Source organism: Myotis myotis, unplaced genomic scaffold, assembly GCF_014108235.1.
Source record: "Myotis myotis isolate mMyoMyo1 unplaced genomic scaffold, mMyoMyo1.p scaffold_m19_p_11, whole genome shotgun sequence".
Taxonomy (NCBI): Eukaryota; Metazoa; Chordata; class Mammalia; order Chiroptera; family Vespertilionidae; genus Myotis; species Myotis myotis.
Window position 1 is genome coordinate 13,449,967 of NW_023416315.1, and position 19,747 is coordinate 13,469,713.

Genomic DNA, 19,747 nt, shown 5'->3' on the forward strand with positions numbered 1-19,747 from the left:
AGCCGCATGTTTCATACTGAACTGCTAGTGCTTCTTGGGATCGAGGCTGTGGCCCTCTCTGCTTGGTGGCTCTGTGTGCCTGGGCCACCGCAAGCCTCCCACCTGCACCTGGATTAACTCTAGACTCTCTCACGCTGGCCTTTCATCCGAGGGGCTCTCCTGGGCTCTGCGCTGAAGCTTGTCATCCTATGCCATTTTTTGGAGGAAGCTCTGGCTTTTTGACACCAGGAGAGTAGAGCATGGTTGCATCTGTGTGGTCTCTGCCTCTTCCCAGCCACAGAACAGGAGCTGTTGCCTTGAAGTTGACTTTTCAAGCACCTCCAAATTCCCATGAATTGCTGTGTCTGAGATGGAGGGCCCCGGGAAGCAGGTGTATGTGCTGATCAAAGAGGCTGTGCTTTTCATCTCTCTTCTCCTCAGACACATTCGCTAAGCCATCGGAGGGCAGTCCCGGGCAGGAAAAAGCAATTTGACCTCCTTCTGGCGGAACACAAAGCCAGGTCCCGAGAAAAAGAAGTTAAAGATAAAGAGCATCTTCTGACTGCAGCGAGGGAAGTTCTTCCAAACCAATCTGGGCCGGCACAGGACCCTCTGCCAGGATCTTCAGGGAGCTCTGGGCCAGAACCTAAAGTCACATCCCCTGCAAAATCCAGGCCACCTAACTCTGTGCTTCCTAGGTAAGTCCCCTCCCCCACCTCCACCCCCTCACCCCCCCCCCCCCCCCGTGGTGATAGAGGCCCAGAGTCCTTGGTCAAGTGGCTGCCTTGCTGGGTTGTGTGTGCCCTGATCACGTGTTAAAGGGAAGCCGTCATACCTGCCTCGTAAGGCGATTGTGCACTTTAAATGAGATAATGGGCATAAGGGGCTCGGCCATAGTGTTCAGCGGATTTTACTGCTGTCATCATTGCCATCATTTTCTTCATCATCACCCTTCATAGCAGATCTCTATCAGACAAGAGTGAGCTGAAAAGAAATACCTGGATGGCACATCAGCCACCAGGCAGCTCTCCGGGCTGCCTGGGTGGTTAGCTTAGCTGGAGATTCCTGGAGCAGAGAGTACGGAAAACCTGGGTGGACATGGGTATCGGCACATGTAGGAGCCCGTCTGACACACATTACTTTGTGAATTTTTACCTCCAACCCTCCGATGACCCAGGCGAAGGGGAACATGGCATAACAGGCTTTTTGCTCTGAATTTTCCTGCACGCTCAGAAAGCTGAGCCACCTGTCTGTGGCTTTATTTCGTTGTCCTGGAAAGAAAGGAAAGAACAGGAAAGAGAATTAGAACCCATTTGGATTAAAGGTGCTTTAAAATCCACACGTGTGTTTTGAATGCCACCCTGAGCAGCAGACCACCTTCCAGGTAATAGGACAGGGAACCCTCGTTCAGAAATATTAAGCACGGGGGTACAGAGATGATGAATGAAACTAGGTTCTGCTTTTCAAGAATTTCGCTTAGAAGATGAGATCAGACTCAAATGTTCATAAAGTCATGAAAAGGAAGCATTAATGATACCAGGTGAGGGGTGCAGGCCCTGGTGGTGCTTGATAATTTTTAGTGCATTCTGTGTGCGTCCGACAGGGTCCAGTCAGCGAGTGGGCTGTGAGAGTGGGGTGTAACAGAAGGGGAAGGAGTTGGTTCTTAAAGCAGCAGCAGATACTCGGTGGCAGTTGCTGCTGATCTGCCAGCTTCTCGCCCTCAAGCCTTCCACGTTGGGACCAGCCTGACCCAGTTTGACGGTCAGAGTCCCTCTGTAGGAACGGCCGGCCTCAGCCTCCAGATTGAGGGGGAGTCACAGCCCTCACGCATTTCCATCACAACCGTTGTCGTGTGTTGTCATCCATTTCCATGCCCTTTCCTTGCCGCCTCGCATTTTACGTGATCCTTTCGGGATTGCTTCTGAGTGTGGTGCGGGGTGTTGGTGAAGGGGGTTACCCTTGCTTGAGAGTTGAGGAGGCAGTCCTGTTCCAAACTTCTGGGGAGGGAGGGCTTTGGTTCTGCCTACAGTGACTTTCAAACTTCTTTGGGACTGCAGAACTTTTTCACCCCCACCACACTTTACATGGTCCCCATAGAGAAGCAGACCTGCCTCCGCCGAAAGCCAGCACAGCCCTGCTCTCATCACTCATGTTCCCAGAGCCTGCTGACCCCCTGACCTTCTGAGGGATCACCTCGTGTTCCCCAGGGACCCCAGGGAACCCAGTTTGAACACCCTCTCTAATATACGCTTTTGACTGCTGGGGGCACTTCTCACCCAAGCAGTGGTACCCAATGAACCGAGAAGCCAGGGGGCAGCCGTTAAAAATATAAAGCAAGCAATGGACCCTTAGTAGTTTTGTTTCCTGTTCCTTCCTGGCTAGAGAAATGCAGGTTTACGTGTTCTCTTCCGGAAGCAGAAAGAAGAGTGAGGTTAATCAGCAAAAGGGATGTCTCTGAAAGGAAGAGGGAGGCACAGGGGAGCATTACAGATGTTGCTAACAATAATTTTTGAGGATGCTTTTCAAATTTGGCATAGAAACCAAAAAACTCAGGGTGGCCTCTGGTTCAATGTCAATGAGGAATGACACCCTCTTCCACTTGTTTTTTGTTTTGTTTTTCTTTTAAATATATTTTATTGATTTTTTACAGAGAGGAAGGGAGAGAGATAGAGAGTTAGAAACATCGATGAGAGAGAAACATCGATCAGCTGCCTCCTGCGCATCTCCTACTGGGGATATGCCCGCAACCCAGGTACATGCCCTTGACCGGAATCGAACCTGGGACCCTTCAGTCCTCAGGCCGACGCTCTATCCACTGAGCCAAACCGGTTTTGGCCTCTTCCACTTGTTTTACAATAGGATGAGACACCCCCCGATGCAATCAGAGATGTAAAAAGCATGATCAGAATTTAATGTTATAATCACATAAAACTTAAAACATTTATTTTACTCATGTTACTATATATATTTCAATTACACTAATTATCTACAATGGGCCAAAAAGATATTATACATACATGGAATTATCGTAATCCCTTCCCAATCATGAATTCCTTTTCTTGGAAATATTAGCGTGTGTGAATGTATTTCTTACATATCGTTTTGATAACCTTGAAAATATTTCAGCTTTCACATTCTTGAAATGCAACCCATTCTTGTCAGGGGTTTCTAAAAAGGAACTTGGGTCTAGAATGGGAGAAGTTAACGTTAGAGAACACGGGTCGGAACAGGATTGGAAGCGCATACCTCAACTCCATGTTTACTGACGAGGTGAGCGTGGCCATGTTTCTTAGTCTCTCTAGCCTCAGCTTGCTCATCTGTGGAATGGAGCTGGGAAGGATTTTGTGAGATGAAGTACCACGCTCTATAATAAGTGCTGCACTGATGGCCGCTGTTAGTAAGTGGTTATGACACTCAGTGGGAAAGCAGTATAAGTAAACACAGTCCTTGGTGGGACCTGATTTCCACTTGCCCGTCCTCCTGCCCTCTGTCCCCCAACCTGGGGGCCCTGAAATGGCATATCCATCTGCTCTGTTTCTTTGTCCCCAACTCTAAGGAAACAGATTACTTGCCCCAAAGAGCCCAAGGGCTATGGATGACCAGCCCAGCCCTACTATCAGGACTCTGTTGGAAAAGGGGAGGAGGGCAGAGAGTCAAACTGGGCTCTGACCCCGGGGAGGGAGGGGGAAAGCTCAGCTATGGAAGCCAGTACTGACAAAATCTGGGCACATTCCCCTCTGTCTTGAGAAAGCTCACACATCTAATCTTAAAGCATAAAATGGCAAAATCCATTGAATTTTAGACTGACAAGGGGCAGTGGGCAAAGAGGCAGAAGGTCCTAGGTGCCTGAAAAAGGACAGAGTGAAAGCAACTTCAGTATGACTAATCAGGATAGTGTTATTGCCAAATGATAAGCCATTTCTCTCCTTGACTTATATTTGTCCCTGCGCTTTTTCTACATTCATTTCTCAATATGGGGAGGCTTTGAAGTCTCATTTCCACCTCTTATTAGCTCTGCAAGCAATTTCCTCATCTGAGAAATGTAGATAATAGTTAAATGCGCAAAGGCAGTGGGTAACCTGGATGAGAAAGTGTATGTGACATGCCTCGCACATAATAGGGACCTGATTAAAGTCATTACCTTGTGCTCTCTTCCCCGAAGCACTCAGACGGCTGGTGCCCACGCTTCCTCACCGTGGTGGGGCGAAGACTTCCCTTCAGTTTCCCTGAGTGGAACTGAACAGGGACCATCACCACATACATTGTCTTTAAACCAAATTGGAAAGTGGAGAGGGAAGGGATGAGGTGGTGTGGAAGGAGGAAAGGTGGATGGCAGCCTAGCAAACTTGAGTGACTTTTTTTTTAATGTATTTTTTTAATGTATTGTTTTTTCAGAGAGAGAGGAAGGGAGAGAGAGAGAGATAGAAACATCAGTCAGCATGCCTCCTGCATGCCCCCTACTGGGGACCGAGGCCAAAACCTAGGCGTGAGCCCTGACGGGGAATCGAACCAGCAATCTCTTGGTGCATGGGATGATGCTCAGTCCACTGAGCCACACCGGCTGCGCTTGAGTGGGTTTTTCAACACCTTCTCATGACTCGTTGCCCCATTCCTCATCACTTCTCACCAAGCCGTGGTTTTTCTGAGACACGGGCTGGTTCCAGTGAACTCCTTCCCTCCAGGTTCCACCCTGGAGTGCAGTGATCAGAAATGGGAGGTCTTGAAAGCATCTACCATTCCGTCATCGCCAAAAGGGTGCATGCATCCTGAATGAAACAAGCGGGAAAAGGAATGGATTCAGCTCTCCTCTCGGTGTGCCTGTATACATGTGTGCCTGTGTACACATGTGCACACCATTATTCACATGTTTCTGTCTTTGTCCTCTGAGCTGATTTTGCTCTAACACAGAGTTTCCATGCTTATCTTTATTCTCCAGTATTCTCCCCTTATCTCCTCTCTTTTACCTGACAACTGGAACTTACTATTGAGTGTTTCAACCTTTTTCTTTCCCTCTCTTCTTTGGAGTAAGGAAAGGTTTATTGATCAAGAAGGTGCCAACCAAGAAGATGGGCGTCCTAGTGGTACCTCAAATTCATCTTAAGAAAGCACCGAGTTCGGGCTTTTATGTCAAGGGGAGGAAAACGGGAGTGGCAAGAGGTGATTGACCACCACAGGCATCTGGGCGCTGCCAGTAGGAAGATTGTGCTGGTTGCTGTGAGTCCAGTCTCCGTCTCAGAGTTTCTGCAAATCATCGACAAACAACACACACCTTACCTCCTCAAGCCGCATACACAGTTCCTTCAGTGATGAGCAGGTCTATATGCCAGACTAAGCAGAAGCTGTGAGCCAGAAGGCCATGGGGACAACGCAGGCTTGGACAGGTGGAGTCAGGGAGGCTGAGCATTGCACTCTCTACAGCTACCCCTTTTGTGTAGTCTATTCCTCAATATTGAGGGAAATAGGGGGACCAAGTCAAGGTTCAATTAAGAGGGAAGATTAGCTTTTTAAGATGGAGTCAGATCTGTCTGCCAGTGTGCCCCATTTATCTGGTTCTTACAATCTCACATGCTCACCTCTCCCATAATGGTCCCTAAGCCTTAGAGGGGGCATTCTGAGTGTTCAGTTTAAGCAAAGAACAAGGGTTAACTTTTATTACTACGTCCCCCGGGACCCAAACTATGATGCGTTGGCCACTGCACAAACACTTCCCTGTTCAGCTAACAAGTAATCGAAAGCCATCCTGTTGTTTAAGGACCCACATGCCAAGGACTCTGCAGTGGTCTGTTCGAGTCATAGAGTTTAGGCAATAGAACAGGCCAAACAACTGACTATATGGGTTAAATTCCCTAAGAATTACTAGGCATCAGGTGCTCAGGTAAACTGTCTGTGTGGCTTACATCACATCAGTCACTACGATTGTTGAAGGATGGGTTGTGGTGCTTTCTCTGAAGTGTACATTGTGTAAAACAAAACAAAACTCGAAAGACAAAGGTGTATTATAGTTTCTATTGAAACAGTTTTCTTTCTATAATCACCCCCATTTTTACCAAAGATAGCCAAATTGAGACTAATTTTTCTGCCAAATAAGTCTCGTTTCAATAAACGTGGCCTGATGATTTGTGTAAGTTCAGCAAGAATAGTAATTAGCCATATAGGCCTCCTTAAATCTGCTTAGCTGGAATTTTCCTAAGGAATCTTCAGATTGAACTTTAGCCTCACAAGGCTAGAAGCCAAGCTGCGTACTTGCCATCAGATTTTGTCCGCAGTACCTACAGGTTTTGGTGAATCCTCTCTTCTCAAAGTCCCCAACATACCCTGAGGTTCTTTCCTTGCATGTCCCAGGAAGCAGTCTTTGTTCCTCACCTGGAAAGCCTGCTGTGAACCATGTAAACTGAGTACCAGGCTGTTTTCCCAAAGGGGCTTTTATTGGCTTCCCAAGTCAATCTTAACTCCTCAAAGCTTTCTGGTCCAAGTCTATGCTGCCTCTCTCATACATGATGTTCTCGTCAAAGCCTTGGTAATAAAACCAATCTAATAGATTCTTATTGAACTTATGCAAATAATCACATTGCCATGAAAATAAAAATACTCCTCACTGTATTCCGGAGGGATCAAGCAGTGAGAAACAATAAATGCTTCAATTCTGCTTACAGAGGTATAATTTACCAAATTGCTAAGTCATAGGTAAACAAGTTTTCCCTTTATCTAGAAAACAAACCAAAAAAAAGATTAAAAAAATCAACAATGTCAAACAAAAAGTCATAACAATTATAACCATTCTCATTAGCAGTGGGCTATTTGTTGGGGTTTTTTTTAATAGCCATTCTGACAGGTATAAGGTGATATCTCATTGTGGCCTTAATTTGCATTTTTCTGATGATTAGTGACATTGAGCATCTTTTTATGTCTATTCCTCATCTGTATGTCCTCTTTGGAGAAGTGTCTATTCATGTCTTCTACCCAGTTTTCAATCGGATTGTTTATTTTTTGGTGTTGAAATGTATGAATTCTTTATAAATTTTGGATATTAACCCTTTATTTAATGTATCATTGGTGAACATGCTCTCCCATTCAGTGGGTTGTATTTTCATTTTGTTAGTGGTTTCCTTTGCTTTGCAAAAAATTTTTAGCTTGACATCGTCCCATTTATTTATTTGCAGAAAAGCTAGTCTTAATAAATGCTTAAAGTATTAGGACATTTCTAATCTCATGAGATAAGAAGTCCAGAGGTGAAAGGGCACCAGTCCCCAGAGATCAGGAGTTGGCTCAGTTTCTCTGCTCTTTTTTCAACCCCTACTCTTCGCTCTCCAAAGTCCAGAGCAAGATGGTTGCAGCAGTTTCAGGCACAGCCAGGTGAAACAAGATCCAGTGAAGGTAGAAACCACCTTTTCCTTGTGTCTTTTTTTTTTCTTCCAGAGAGGAAGGGAGAGGGAGAGAGAGATAGAAACATCAATGATGAGAGAGAATCATTGATTGGCTGCCTCCTGCATGCCCCACACTGGGGATCAAGCCCAAAACTCGGAATGTGCCCTGAGCGGGAATTGAACCATGACCTCCTGGTTCATAAGTCGATGCTCAACCACTGAGCCATGCCAGCCCGGGCCAGGATTCTTATGATAGCGTCCCAGAAGTGAGATCACTGGATCAAATGGCAGTTCCATTTTTAATTTTTTGAGGAAACACCATACTGTTTTCCATAGTAGCTACACTAGTGTGCATCTCCACCAGCAGTGCACTAGGGTTCCCTTTTCTCCACATCCTCGCCAGCACTTATCATTTGTTGATTTGTTGATGGTAGCCATTCTGACAGGTACGAGGTGATACCTCATTGTCATTTAAATTTGCATCTCTGATGATTAATGACCTTGAGCTTTTTTCATATGTCTCTTGGCCATCTGTATGTCCTCTTTGGAGAAGTTTCTATTTAGATCCTTTGCCCATTAAAAAGCTAAGATCTGGAAATAGCCCAAATGCCCATCAATTTGAGTGGATAAAAAAGATGTGGTGCCCTGGCCAGTGTTCTCAGTGGTTAGAGCATTGGCCTGTGCACCAAAAGGTCTAGGGTTCAATTCCCAGTTAAGGTTACATACCTGGGTTGCAGGTTCGATCCCTGGTCCCAATGGGGGTGCACCAGGGCCTCATGAGGGAGGCAACCAATCGATGTGATAGACAAATCGATGTTTCTCTCTTTCCCTTCCATTCTCTCTAAAAAAATTTCCTTGGGTGAGGATTAACAACAACAACAAAAAAATGTGGTACATTTACACAATGGGATACTATGCAGTTGTAAAAAAGAAGGATCTCTTATCCTTTGAGACAGCATGGAGGGAGCTGGAGAATATTATGCTAAGCTAGTCCAAGAAAGACAAATATCCCATGATCTCACTTATATGTGGAATCTAATGAACAAAATAAATTGACAAACAAAATAGATCCTGAGACACAGAAGCATGCAACAATGTGAGGAATTTGGGGGGGAGGGGCGTAGTACGGGAAGAGATTAACCAAACAACTTATATGCATAACCCATGTACACAGACAGTAGTTCAGTGAAGGCCTGGGGCAGGGATGGGAGCGGGATGGAGGGCCTCATAGGGAGGGTGGGGGAGGAGGAAGAGGGATATCTGTAATACTTTCAACAATAAAGATATTTTTTTAAGTAAAGATAATTTCCTATGTAATGACGCTGTTATTACACTTAACAAAATCCAGCTTTCTTATATCTCCTTCAGGGCAGGGAGGTCCTATCATGTTGGGGAAGGCTTCAAAAACAGCCTACTAGGGACTCTTTCCCCTCCCCACATGGGAGTCTGTGCTGTGAGATTCTTTCCCCTTCCCCGCGTGGGAGTCTGTGCTTGTTCTTCAGTAAATTTCCACCTTTGCTATACCATCTTCCATCCGTGGATTCATTCTTCGACTCCGATGGACAAAGAATCCAGGGAACCATCCTGCCCAGGGGAACACCGCGTGTTCCAGTCCCAAAATCCCGTAGCGGAAGCATATCTGTCTTCTGTTTCTCTGAACTTGTAAAAGGTTCACCATTAGACTGCATATGCTGAATTGGAACTTTTTGTTGTTTCTGAATAAACCCATTTTTGCTGGAGAAATATCTGGCTATCTATTTGTTAAAGGGCAACAAGTTAAATAAAACTCTACAGCTTTTAGAATGTTAAAAAAAAGAAGAAGAAGAGCCTACAAGAAAGTTTGGAAACAACTTAAATATCCATCAATAGACTAGTTAAGTAAATTGAGATATAGCCATACTGGAGAATACTGGGGAATATTAAAAAATATGACATAGTTCTATACATGGAAATATTTCTACATTATCACTAGTTGTTGTTTTTTTTAAAGTGTAGCCCTGGCCAATGTGCTCAGTGGTTAGGGTGTCAACCCCCGAACCAAAGTGTTGTGGGTTCAATTCCAAGTCAAGGGTATGTACCTGGGTTGCAGGTTTGATCCCCAGCCCCTGTTGGGGACTTGCAAGAGGTAACCAATCAATGTGTCTCTTTCACATCTCTCTCTCTCTCTCTCTCTCTCTCTCTCTCTCTCTCTCTCTCTCTCTCTCTCTCTCTTCTCTCTCTCAATGAAAAAATATCCTCCCTCCCTCTCTTCCACTCCATCTAAAAATCAATGGAAAAAATATCCTTGGGTGAAGATTAACAGAACAAAAACCATGTCTCAAAATAGTATGTACAGTGTGGCCCAATTCTTGCTTAAAAATGCATGTGCCTGTGTATGCACAGTAAAGAAGTCTGGAAGGATATAAATCTGAATGGTAATAGCACTTGATCTTGAGTGGCAGGATTATGGATGCTGTTTTCTTTCTTTATACATTTCACCAAAAACGTTTTACTATTTGGGCCTTTGGCTATAAACAGGCAATAGAGTAGGTGCCCCTTCTGATACAGGAGAGTAGGTATCGGGGAATGCAGCCGGGGAGATGTGGTCTTTGGACTGTAGACTTGTAACATGCAAAGTGCCTGGCATCTTTGTTTTATAAGTATGGGAAGGTAATAGTCAATAATAAACTGTCATACTAATGGAGTTCTTGTAATAACACTGAAAAACTATCTGTGGCTTTCTTTGGGGGATCTTTAGGTTTGTTTTTTATTGTGGTAAAATATACATAACAAAATTTACCATTTTATTTCTAAGTGTACAGTTTAGTAGCATTAAGTACATTCACATTGTGGTACAACCATCACCACCATCTCCAGAACTTTTCATCATTCCATACTGAATCCCTGTACTCATTAAACACAAACTCCCCAATCCCCTCCACCCTCAGTGCCTGGGAACCACTATTCTCCTTTCTGTCTCTATGGATTGGACTATTCTAGGTACCTCATAGAAGTGGAATCATACAATGTTTGTCCTTTGTGATTGGATTATTTCCCTTAGCATAATGTCTTCATGGTTCATCCATGTTGTAGCAGGTATCAGTATTTCATTGTGTTTTTTTTTTAAGTCTTAACTAATATTTTGTATGGGTATACCATATTTTGTTTGTCCATTTGCCTATTGATGGCCATTTGGCTTGTTTCCACCTTGTGGCTTTGTTTTTAAATGACTATGCTTTCGGGATCTGGTTTGAACTCAGGTATTTCACACCTAGAAAGATTCTGTAGCACAGAGAATCCAGAGTGAGAATGAAGGAGAGGGAGACAGAGCAACAGTGCTGCTTCATGTGACTTGAAGGGGCAGCTTTCAAAGAAGAATGCAGAAAACCAGTAATTTTAAGGATCTTGATTTTTTTCTCCAAAAATTCTTTTTCTCCCTATATTTCTCCTGGGTCAATCACCTAATGAAAGAGAAGCAGTAAAAACAACTGACAACTAACTTGGACTCTCTCTTCTAACTCTTCTCCTGATGTGATGTGTTTGTTTTGTTTTGTTTTTCACTGCTCAGTAAGCATGTAGTTCTATCTCTTAATGTGACATTGCTTTTCTATGAGCTTAGCTATAATTTAGATGAGTTCTGTTGGATTATTTATACACATGGAATTCATGTATTCCTTCATTGAGAAACATATTTCTTCAACATCAACTATGAGCCAACTGTGCCAGCAGGAGGATCTAATGCCTTGTCGAAAATTAAACGTTCAGCCCAGCTGACATGGCTCAGTGGTTGAGCGTTAACCTATGAACCAGGAGATCATGGTTCAATTCCCAGTCAGGGCATGTGCCCGGGTTGTGGGCTCGATCCTCAGTGTGGGACATGCAGGAGGCTGCTGATCAATGATTCTCTCTCATCACTGATGCTTCTCTCTCTCCCTCTCCCTTCCTCTCTGTAATCAATAAAAATATTTTTTAATGTAAACGTTCATTCTCAGAAGATACAATTAAACTCTGTGGCATATTAAGACATTATTAATACCTTAATAATATTAATATAAATACTAAGAAACTGACCTGGCTGTGGGGAAAGGGACTTGTGGCCCCTCATTGGGACAATCGTTTTTCCTGCCAGTATGTTAACAATCTCATAAAGCCAGAGTTTAGTAGCAAAAAAAAAAAAAAAGTGTTTGTAGGGCTGTCTTTTGTCATGATTGTCAGTTGGTTTGAACTTGTTTACCGGGTTGACCTTCCTGTCAAGTTCCACCTTCAAAGAGAAGCAACTACATGGCAAGTACAGATAACTTCCATGCAAGTGGTGGAACGGTTATGACTGACCTCGCAGAAGACTGTGCCGCGTTACTGTACTTCACGTTCCGCCGGCACTGTGGCCTTCCCCCTGGTGCCCCGATTCAAGCAGGCCACAGCCTCGGCCCCACCAGAGCTGTGGAGAGCTGGTCGCTGCTGACCTCAGCCTGAATGTTCCCCTGGTGCCAGTCTGCCCCTGCCCTGGAAAGGCCGCTTGGGCTGCCTCCTGCGCTCTGCTCGGGGCGCTCTGCTCCCTCAGAAGGGCTTATTCTGTGTGTTCTCTCTTGCCCTTAGACCATCATCTGCAAATAGCATAAGCAGCACCACGTCTTCAAACCACAGCGGCTGCGCTCCGGAAGCCCCTGTGCCCCCCGCTGCAGGTGACCTCGCCAGCCGACTGTCAAGTGATGAAGGGGAGATGGATGGTGCCGACGAATCCGAGAAGTTAGACTGTCAGTTCTCCACCCACCACCCTAGACCTCTTGCGGTAGGCCACCGGGCATCTCCCTCCGTGCATTTCCCTTGTGCTTCGTGGGCATGTAGGTGATGGTGTCAGGGGACACACATTCCTCAGGGGAGGGATTCGGGACAGCGTTTTATGGGAAGGCTTAACCTGAGATTGAATGATTGCCTTAGAAATACCCTTGAAAATCACAGAAAGAGGGGGTCCCCGGCAGATTATAACCCTTTAAACACCTGAGTGTTTGTGGCCCACCTTGAAGCCTTCGTGCTTCAGGAGCAGTGTTTATGTGAGCGCACTGGGAGGCGGACCTTCTGGCTTTGCCCATCTAAGAACGGAGCCTCTGATTTCAGGAGTCAGTCTGGCTCACCTGCGTCGAGAACCGTCTGTCGTAGCAGTGCCAGGTGCCAGCCCTAGCTGGTTGTCTCCCCTGTTGGTTCTGAGTTTTATTGTTATTAGTAAGTGTGTCCATATGGCACTGGTACTGAGTGTGTGTGTGTGTGTGTGTGTGTGTGTGTGTAAGGAAAGGGGGAGGCATTTCACATCGGTGTGATTGCTGATGAACAGAAAGGTCCATGTCTTCCCAATCCTTGAAGGAGTCCACTTTAACAACTCAGATCATCGAAATCGAGGTGGGGAACATAAGGAGGCAGGAGCTGGAGGCTTGTCTGTGTTTGCCGTGCGAGCACCTGAGAAGGAGATGCCTGGTGCTGCCTTCCCTGAGCTGAATGCAAGGGGCCTGGAACACAGGGCCCACAGCCGGTCTCCTCTGGGGCCAGCAGGATTCCTGTAGCAATGGTGTTGACTCTTCCTAGAGCTCAGGGGCTGTGTAGGTGAAATCAGCCTGCATCGAGATAGAGCGACTCCTTCTTGCCTCCTGTCGGTGAGAGGAGTGAAGGCCACATTCACTTCCTGCTGCTGGGAATGATGGTGGCCTGGACCCGCAGCCTGAGACCTTTGCCTCTTAGCTATTTCAGAAATAGTGAGGGACAATCAGGAATGCCTTTGACTGCCAGTAACAGAAAACTCAACTCATACAGTGCATGCACTACGGTCGCCTAATTATCTCGTATAACAAGAAGTCTAGAGGTGGGAGGTTCCAAGCGGAGGGGAGCTCTGTGCAGCCTCTTCCCCTTTCATACCTGGTCTCAGTATGTCTGCTCCAACCCTCACCCAGTAGCATTTGCACGGATGGAAAGGGACAAATAGAAAGGGAGTCTTCTCCTAAGGTGCTATTTTATATCATTTCATTGGGAAGAAAATCTTCCTGAACCCTCCCCCCCCCACCACCAGATTTCCCCTGCCATCTGCCAGAAGTGGGTCACATGCCCACCCCTGTGCCACTCGACAACAGAGAAGGATGGGATTGCAGTGGCACAGGATGGAGCCAGCACGATTCACCCCAAGGTTCTGGGAAGAGACCCACCTTCCCTGCTCACTGCTCCATGTCACATATCAGAGCAAAAGTGTGGTTCTGTTAGCAAGAAAAAGGCAGGGAGAGGTGGGAGTTGGTGGCAGTTGATGAGATTGGCAACCTGTGGAGTCTGACATGGTGGCCAATGCAGTGAGGATCTGCGGCTCTGCCAAGACGTAATATGCAAACAGGAATATTATTCCTGTGGCACCTGGCCTTGCATTTCTATGGAATGAGAGATACAGACAGCAAAGACAAAAAGGTGCCACCCCGCCCCCCTCTGCCCAGGGCAGAGAGAGAGACTGGACTCTACCAGAAGACCAAAGCCTGGAGCACATCAAGATGTTTGTCCAGCCCCGGGTGACTCATGTGGTCCCATGCACCGAAAGGTCACTGGTTCAGTTCCCAGTCAGAGCACATGCCCAGGTTGCCGGCTTGATCCCCAGTAGGGGGTGTGTAGGAGGTAGCTGACTGATGTTTCACTCTCACGTCCATGTTTCTCTCTCTCTCTCCCTTCATCTCTCTCTAAAAATCAATTTTAAAAATCTTCAATAAAAAAGAAACAACATGAACAGTTCTAGTGATCATCAAAAAGAGCAATATTTTTTAAAGATGTTTGTCCAGATGACAAGCTGCCAGGCTACAGAGGATTCGAATCACTGGACCCTCACACAGCGGATTTGTGTGCCCTTAATGTTTTGCTGATTTAATGGAAAGGCCATGGATTTGTTTCTTTGCTTTGTCCTTTCTCTCATGGTCAATTGCTATATTAAATCATTTTTGTAATGAGCCCTGGTTCAGTGTGTCTTTAGCAACTGGGATGAAGGAAGAAAAGATGTCTCGACCTGGAAGAGCTCCCACTGGATGCTGGGGACCAGCTTCCACGCTGGGGAGTCCCCTTTGTATGTTTTCTTGCTTGGTCAATAAGCACTTCATATGAAAGTGCAAGAGAGAGTTTTCCGTCAGAAGTGCCAGATTTGATGGGTAGCAATATTTGAATACAAAAGCCCCCAAGCATAAGCAGGAACCAAACAAAGGGAAGGTCTTGCATTTGCTCCTGAGAGCTGTTCCAAAGGCAGGTTCCAGGAAGGGTTTGTGGAATGAGTGCCAATCCAACACTGTGTCTGGGACGGAGGCCAGGAGCTGCTGGGAGGCCTGGGGAAAGAGAGAGAAGCCGCATTTGAGTTATAGAGTCATTTGCAGACTCGTCTGAGCTCTAGACCAGCCAAATGTCACCTTCTCAGAGGCCACTTCTTGCATTTCTGGTTGTCCTAACACCATAATAAAATGATGTTTATTAAACATCTAACTGCCTATATTTCAGCCATATGTTTTCAGTGTGATGGTTTGATTTAAACATTGTGTGGGACCTTATCTCTCTAATGCGTCGTTTAGCCCAAATCCCTCCTATCCTCATATTGAAGAAGATAATTGGCCCTCTGGCCTTTATACATTTATAATCAAGTCAGGCACATAGGCATTACATGTAACATAAAACTATGTGGTGATTCCAAGGTGAAAGGCAATAAAGTATGCAATATGTGTGGGGTGGGAGTTCATAGATAGGCAAAGTTACTCAGATGAAGACCACTGGAAATGGGAGTCTCGATTAGGGCGCTGAGGGAGGGGAAAATTGGCATTGATAGAGAAGAGGGAAGAAGACAGGCAGTCGGAACAGCAGAGTATAAGCTTGGAGGCAGTGATGTGTCCCCACCCCCGGGCAGCCCACAAGTGCTGACGGGGGAGGAGATGAGGTCAGGACTGGGAAAGGAGAAGTATAGTCGAGTCAGAAGTGAAAAGACTCTGTTGACAACAGATAGGAAAGGTATGATCAGTTGGCAGAAGAACATCAGAATGAGGTGTTTCCATTACTATAATGAGAAGTAAAGACCCACCAAGTTCCTTAAGAGGATGGATGAACCCTGGCTGGTGGGGTTCAGTTGGTTGGGTGTTGTCCCTCACACCAAGAGGTTACTGGTTCGATTCCCTGTCCAGGCACGTGCCCGGGTTCTGGGCCCAATCCCTGGTAGGGGGCATGCAGGAGTCAGCCGATCAATGTTTTGCTCTACTATCAATAGTTCTCTCTCTTCCTCTTCGTTCCCTCTCTAAAAATCAATTATAAAACGTTAAGAGAAGGAAGGAAGGGAGGAAGGGAGGAAGGGAGGAAGGGAGGAAGGGAGGAAGGAGGAAGGAAGGAAGGAAGGAAGGAAGGAAGGAAGGAAGGAAGGAAGGAAGGAAGGAACATGGATGATTCAATAGGCAGGTGGTGCTAAAAAAAAATCCTGGTTGCTGAATGTTGTTGGTTTGGGAATGTTGGCTCAGTCCCAGATATAGAGAAGGTAGCCCTCTGTGCTATAGAAAATTAAATGTTACTATTGTTGAGTCATAATGTGATGTTCTGCAGAAAATCTAGAGCTCAAACTAAAGCACTATAGAAATATTTTTGGCTCCAGTACTATTTGCTTCCTTATTTTGAGTAAAATTGTACCCCTGTGTGTTTTTATGCAAATGTTATTTTTCTCTGTATGGTTTATATTAGCTTAGTAACCTGTAATCAAAATTAAAATGTGTTTTTTCCCCTCACAGTTTTGCTCATTCGGGAGTCGCCTCATGGGACGAGGGTACTATGTGTTCGATAGAAGATGGGATCGTTTTCGATTCGCACTAAACTCCATGGTAGAAAAGCACTTGAATTCACAGATGTGGAAGTAAGTGAGCAGTTTTTGTGCAATGTGAGATCAGAGCTGCCCCACAACTATCTGAACCCCAGCTTTCTAAATGAGTGTCAGTAATTGGCTCTTCACAGAACAAAATGATTCTGAAGTCAGGATTCATGATAAATTCTTAACTGTCAGCTCTTGAGGGCCTGCCTACGGTGTTCCAGAGACACGTATGATGTGTGTTATGCTTTGTCGTCTTTGTGTTGGTAATCTTCTAAATGAAAAGGGTATTAGATACGAGCTTATTTAACAGTTACAAAAGGCCTCTTTTGCTGTGAGTAAGAACATGTAAGGATGTTAAGAATATGTTTCTGTTTGTAATATTAAGGCTACAATGCCAATACTAAAAATGTCAGAATGGTTATGGACCAATTTCTAATTGCTTAATATCCTATGAAAAAAACATGTCCATCGGCCAGCAGGGCAGATCCTGAGTGATGTTGTGAAGGTGGTTAAGCTTGTCTTTGGCCCTTCCCACCTCCCTAGACCCCGCTCCTCTCCTCTGCTCACACTGCTCTCTAACCTAAACCCAAACTGACGTTCCGTGTCTCTCGTGTCCCTTTATTCTCCAACACCCCCCGATGTATTTACATTTTCATAGGAGTTTCATAAAAAAGGAAGAAATCTTCTTGACTTAGGAAAATGCTATTGTGAAGCAATGACAGGCTAGAGACCCTCTCAAACCACAGCACATACGAAACTGCCCTTCTGGCCACTTGATAACACAAGACCAGCCTGCTGCCTATCCCCACCCCCACTCCTGCACAGGTGAGCTCTTAAGATATCACAATCCATTAGAAGCGTAGCTCCCTCAGATCTAAGCCCAGATGGTTCAGGAACGCCAACTCTGAACCCCTCCCGCTGCCCAGCGGAAGCCAGTAAAGGCAAGGACGGCATCCCTAAGAACTAAGAGGGCACTGGCAGCGGGGATGGGAACCGAATTCAAAACCTGCCCCTCTCCCAGGCAGCTGTGATGCCCAAAGAGCTTCCAGACCTGAACTTCTAGGAGGAGTGAGCTCTCACAGTGGACTTAGGACTAAATGTTAACACTTCCTGTACAGTAGGAAAGGGCCATAGAGAAGCTTATCATTTCTTCCCATTTGAGTGACTGCCCAGTGTGCCTTAAAGGCACCCTGGACACCTGGTGTGTTCCTCCTAAACACCAGTCGGTGCTGCATGCGGGGTTGCCGAGCCCGGGGGTGCTGGTTCATTTGTCCTTCTGCGACTGTTTCCCCACGGTGATGGCAGCCGGCCTTGGGATTCTCGCAACTCTTTGCTCGGCTGTGTGGTGGAAGTGTAAAACCCAGGCACGTGGAAGGAATGTGTTGATCTGTATTGCGCTACCTGGTGTCCTGTCAGCTCAAGCTCCATATTCCTTTCCTCCTCAGGCACAGAAACCCGAGCCACAGGGCGTCAGGTCCCTCCCCCCTTTTCAGGACTTGCCTAACCAACCTACTGTCACTGAGCAACATTGGGGCTGCCTGGGTGTCAACTCTGGAGAGCGTAGCACCCCGCTGCCCTCTCAACCTCGCTGCCCAAACCCCAGGCCCGGACGGGCCCGAACCTGGAGGGAAGGCAGCCGATGAGGGCGTGGAAGACATTAGGAAGAAAAGGAACGGCCAAGACTCTTTTTTCTTTAACAAGCATTTAACTCTGCATCAGGAGACGCCAACACAGTATTCTCTTTCAGCCAGGTCAGCATCTGGAGCTCCACGCCAGCTGGCAGGGGAGGACGGGCTCTGTAACTTATTCGCATCTGTGGGCTTTTGACGGGACTTCCCTAGGCCAGCGTGCAGGACCTAAACCAGGCACAGCCTGCAAAGCCGAAACCCACTGCCCTTCGGCCCCTAGACAGACACAGAAACTGCTTAGCGTGGGGATCGGGGGTCCCGGGGACAGTGAGCTGCCTCATGGCCCTTGCCCTGCACCCCCTGCCCTCCTCCCCTCCTGCCTCTGCTATCCACTTAAGATTCATGGGACAGGAAGGAAAGGGAGAAGAAGTAGGCCAAAAAACAGCCCCCATCCCAGTCCTGAGTGTCAGCGAGGCAAGGTGAAGGACTTGAGCTCAGCTTGTCAGCACAAGCGGAAGCATGAATTTATGCTATTGATGGGAACATGACAAATGGGGACAGACCTTCAGAGTGGATGCTAGTGAAGGTCATTGAATGGGGTCCTCTCTCAATGAGCCAGCTGGTTCTTGTAAACAACGTTTTATTACAAGTAACTGCCTAGCCTCTACCTGTACTTCTATCCAGACTTTAACTGGTAAGAGACTTGAGGCGAGGGAAGATGGAGCGGGAGGCCTGCAGTCCACAGAGAGGCAGCCGAGCCCAGGGCAAGTGTGCTGACGCCGCACACGTGAGAGAGGCTCTGGCCCTATGGGGAGGGCGTTGTGCAGTGCCAGGCAGTCTGAGGGCGCGTGTAGACCTTTCCAGTCTGATTATACGGGAGTCCTTGCCCAGCATGCATAGTGCTGTTGCTACTGAGAATCACCTGCTCACCCATCCACCCGCCCATCCATCCATCCATCCATCCGTTCACTCATTCGTTCATTGCAATAAGTCTTAATGGAGCACTTATTTAGTGCTGACAGGATCTCCTACCCTCTTTAGGCTTGAGAGAAAGTAGATTTTCAAACACCATTTTGACCACACAAAAAAAATGGCAACTTTTTTCTCTTTATCTCCTCAGTCTGATGTTTTCAAGGACTCTGTTCGTCTATATTCAAGAATTCCTCCTCTGGATTCCAATTCTAAAAATCGAAGCCGTGGCTTCACCTAACTGCAGGCAGAAACGGAATCCTGAGAGCATAGCGCTAGGAGAGGCATATCCTAGTCAGCGGGGCCTCTTTCCAGAGCCCCCTGATGCCAGAGCTGGGAGGGTGGCCACCTGGAGAGAAGGGACTGGAGAAGCCCCATCTCACACCTGGCTCCAAGCTCCTGGGGTGCAGGGCCCAGGCCTGCCCGCCTTTAAGTGCTGCTTTTGAAGAAGGAGAGTGAATTCCTAACTGCTGGGGATTGATCCCCAGGGGACACAGGGCAGGGGCAAGGTGGGAAATAGAAAAGAGCCAGTATTCTTTCCTGCAAATTGGGAACAAATGGTGCCCGCAAGGCCCCTGTGCTCCTCCAGGTCCCCAGGCCACGATTTGGAAGTGGGAGCTGTTTCCAGCACAAGTTCCAAAGATGGGGTTTGCAGGGAGGCCCCAAGAGTAGCCACCGCCAGGCCGGCCTTAGCTCCCCAAGTATGAGAGGCCTGGGGGTTGCTCCCAGGCACTCCCAACCTCCAGGAAGACCTTCCCCACCCACATGTTCTCCTGGGCCCCGGCCCTGCATTTGTTCAGAGCAAACTAGAAATTCCTGACCTCCTTCTCTGGATACATGAGGGTCCCTGTACTCTCAACCTTTCCTAATACAGGGACAAGAAGACCTGTCGAAGGGCAGCCACCCCAATTACAGCTCCTCTGAGTGAGAGCTGGGACTAGGGGTAGAGGGGGTGGACAGGGAAAAAATCAGTCCTGGAGCTGGGCCAG

The 19,747-nt window shown here is 46.7% G+C and overlaps 1 protein-coding gene across 7 annotated transcripts in view; it reads left to right on the forward strand.

Annotated features, from left to right (window-relative positions):
• ATXN7L1 (ataxin 7 like 1) overlaps positions 1–19,747 on the forward strand; it is a 227,178-nt gene that overhangs the window by 198,090 nt on the left and 9,341 nt on the right. For 5 of the 7 annotated variants that reach the window (XM_036327551.1, XM_036327552.1, XM_036327557.1 and 2 more), the window contains 4 exons: positions 421–677; positions 11,919–12,111; positions 16,085–16,206; positions 17,607–17,912. In XM_036327551.1, the coding sequence (XP_036183444.1) occupies positions 421–677; positions 11,919–12,111; positions 16,085–16,206; positions 17,607–17,912 (878 nt within the window). The remainder of the gene's footprint in view (positions 1–420; positions 678–11,918; positions 12,112–16,084; positions 16,207–17,606; positions 17,913–19,747) is intronic. The other 2 variants (XM_036327553.1, XM_036327554.1) reach the window with 1 other exon arrangement.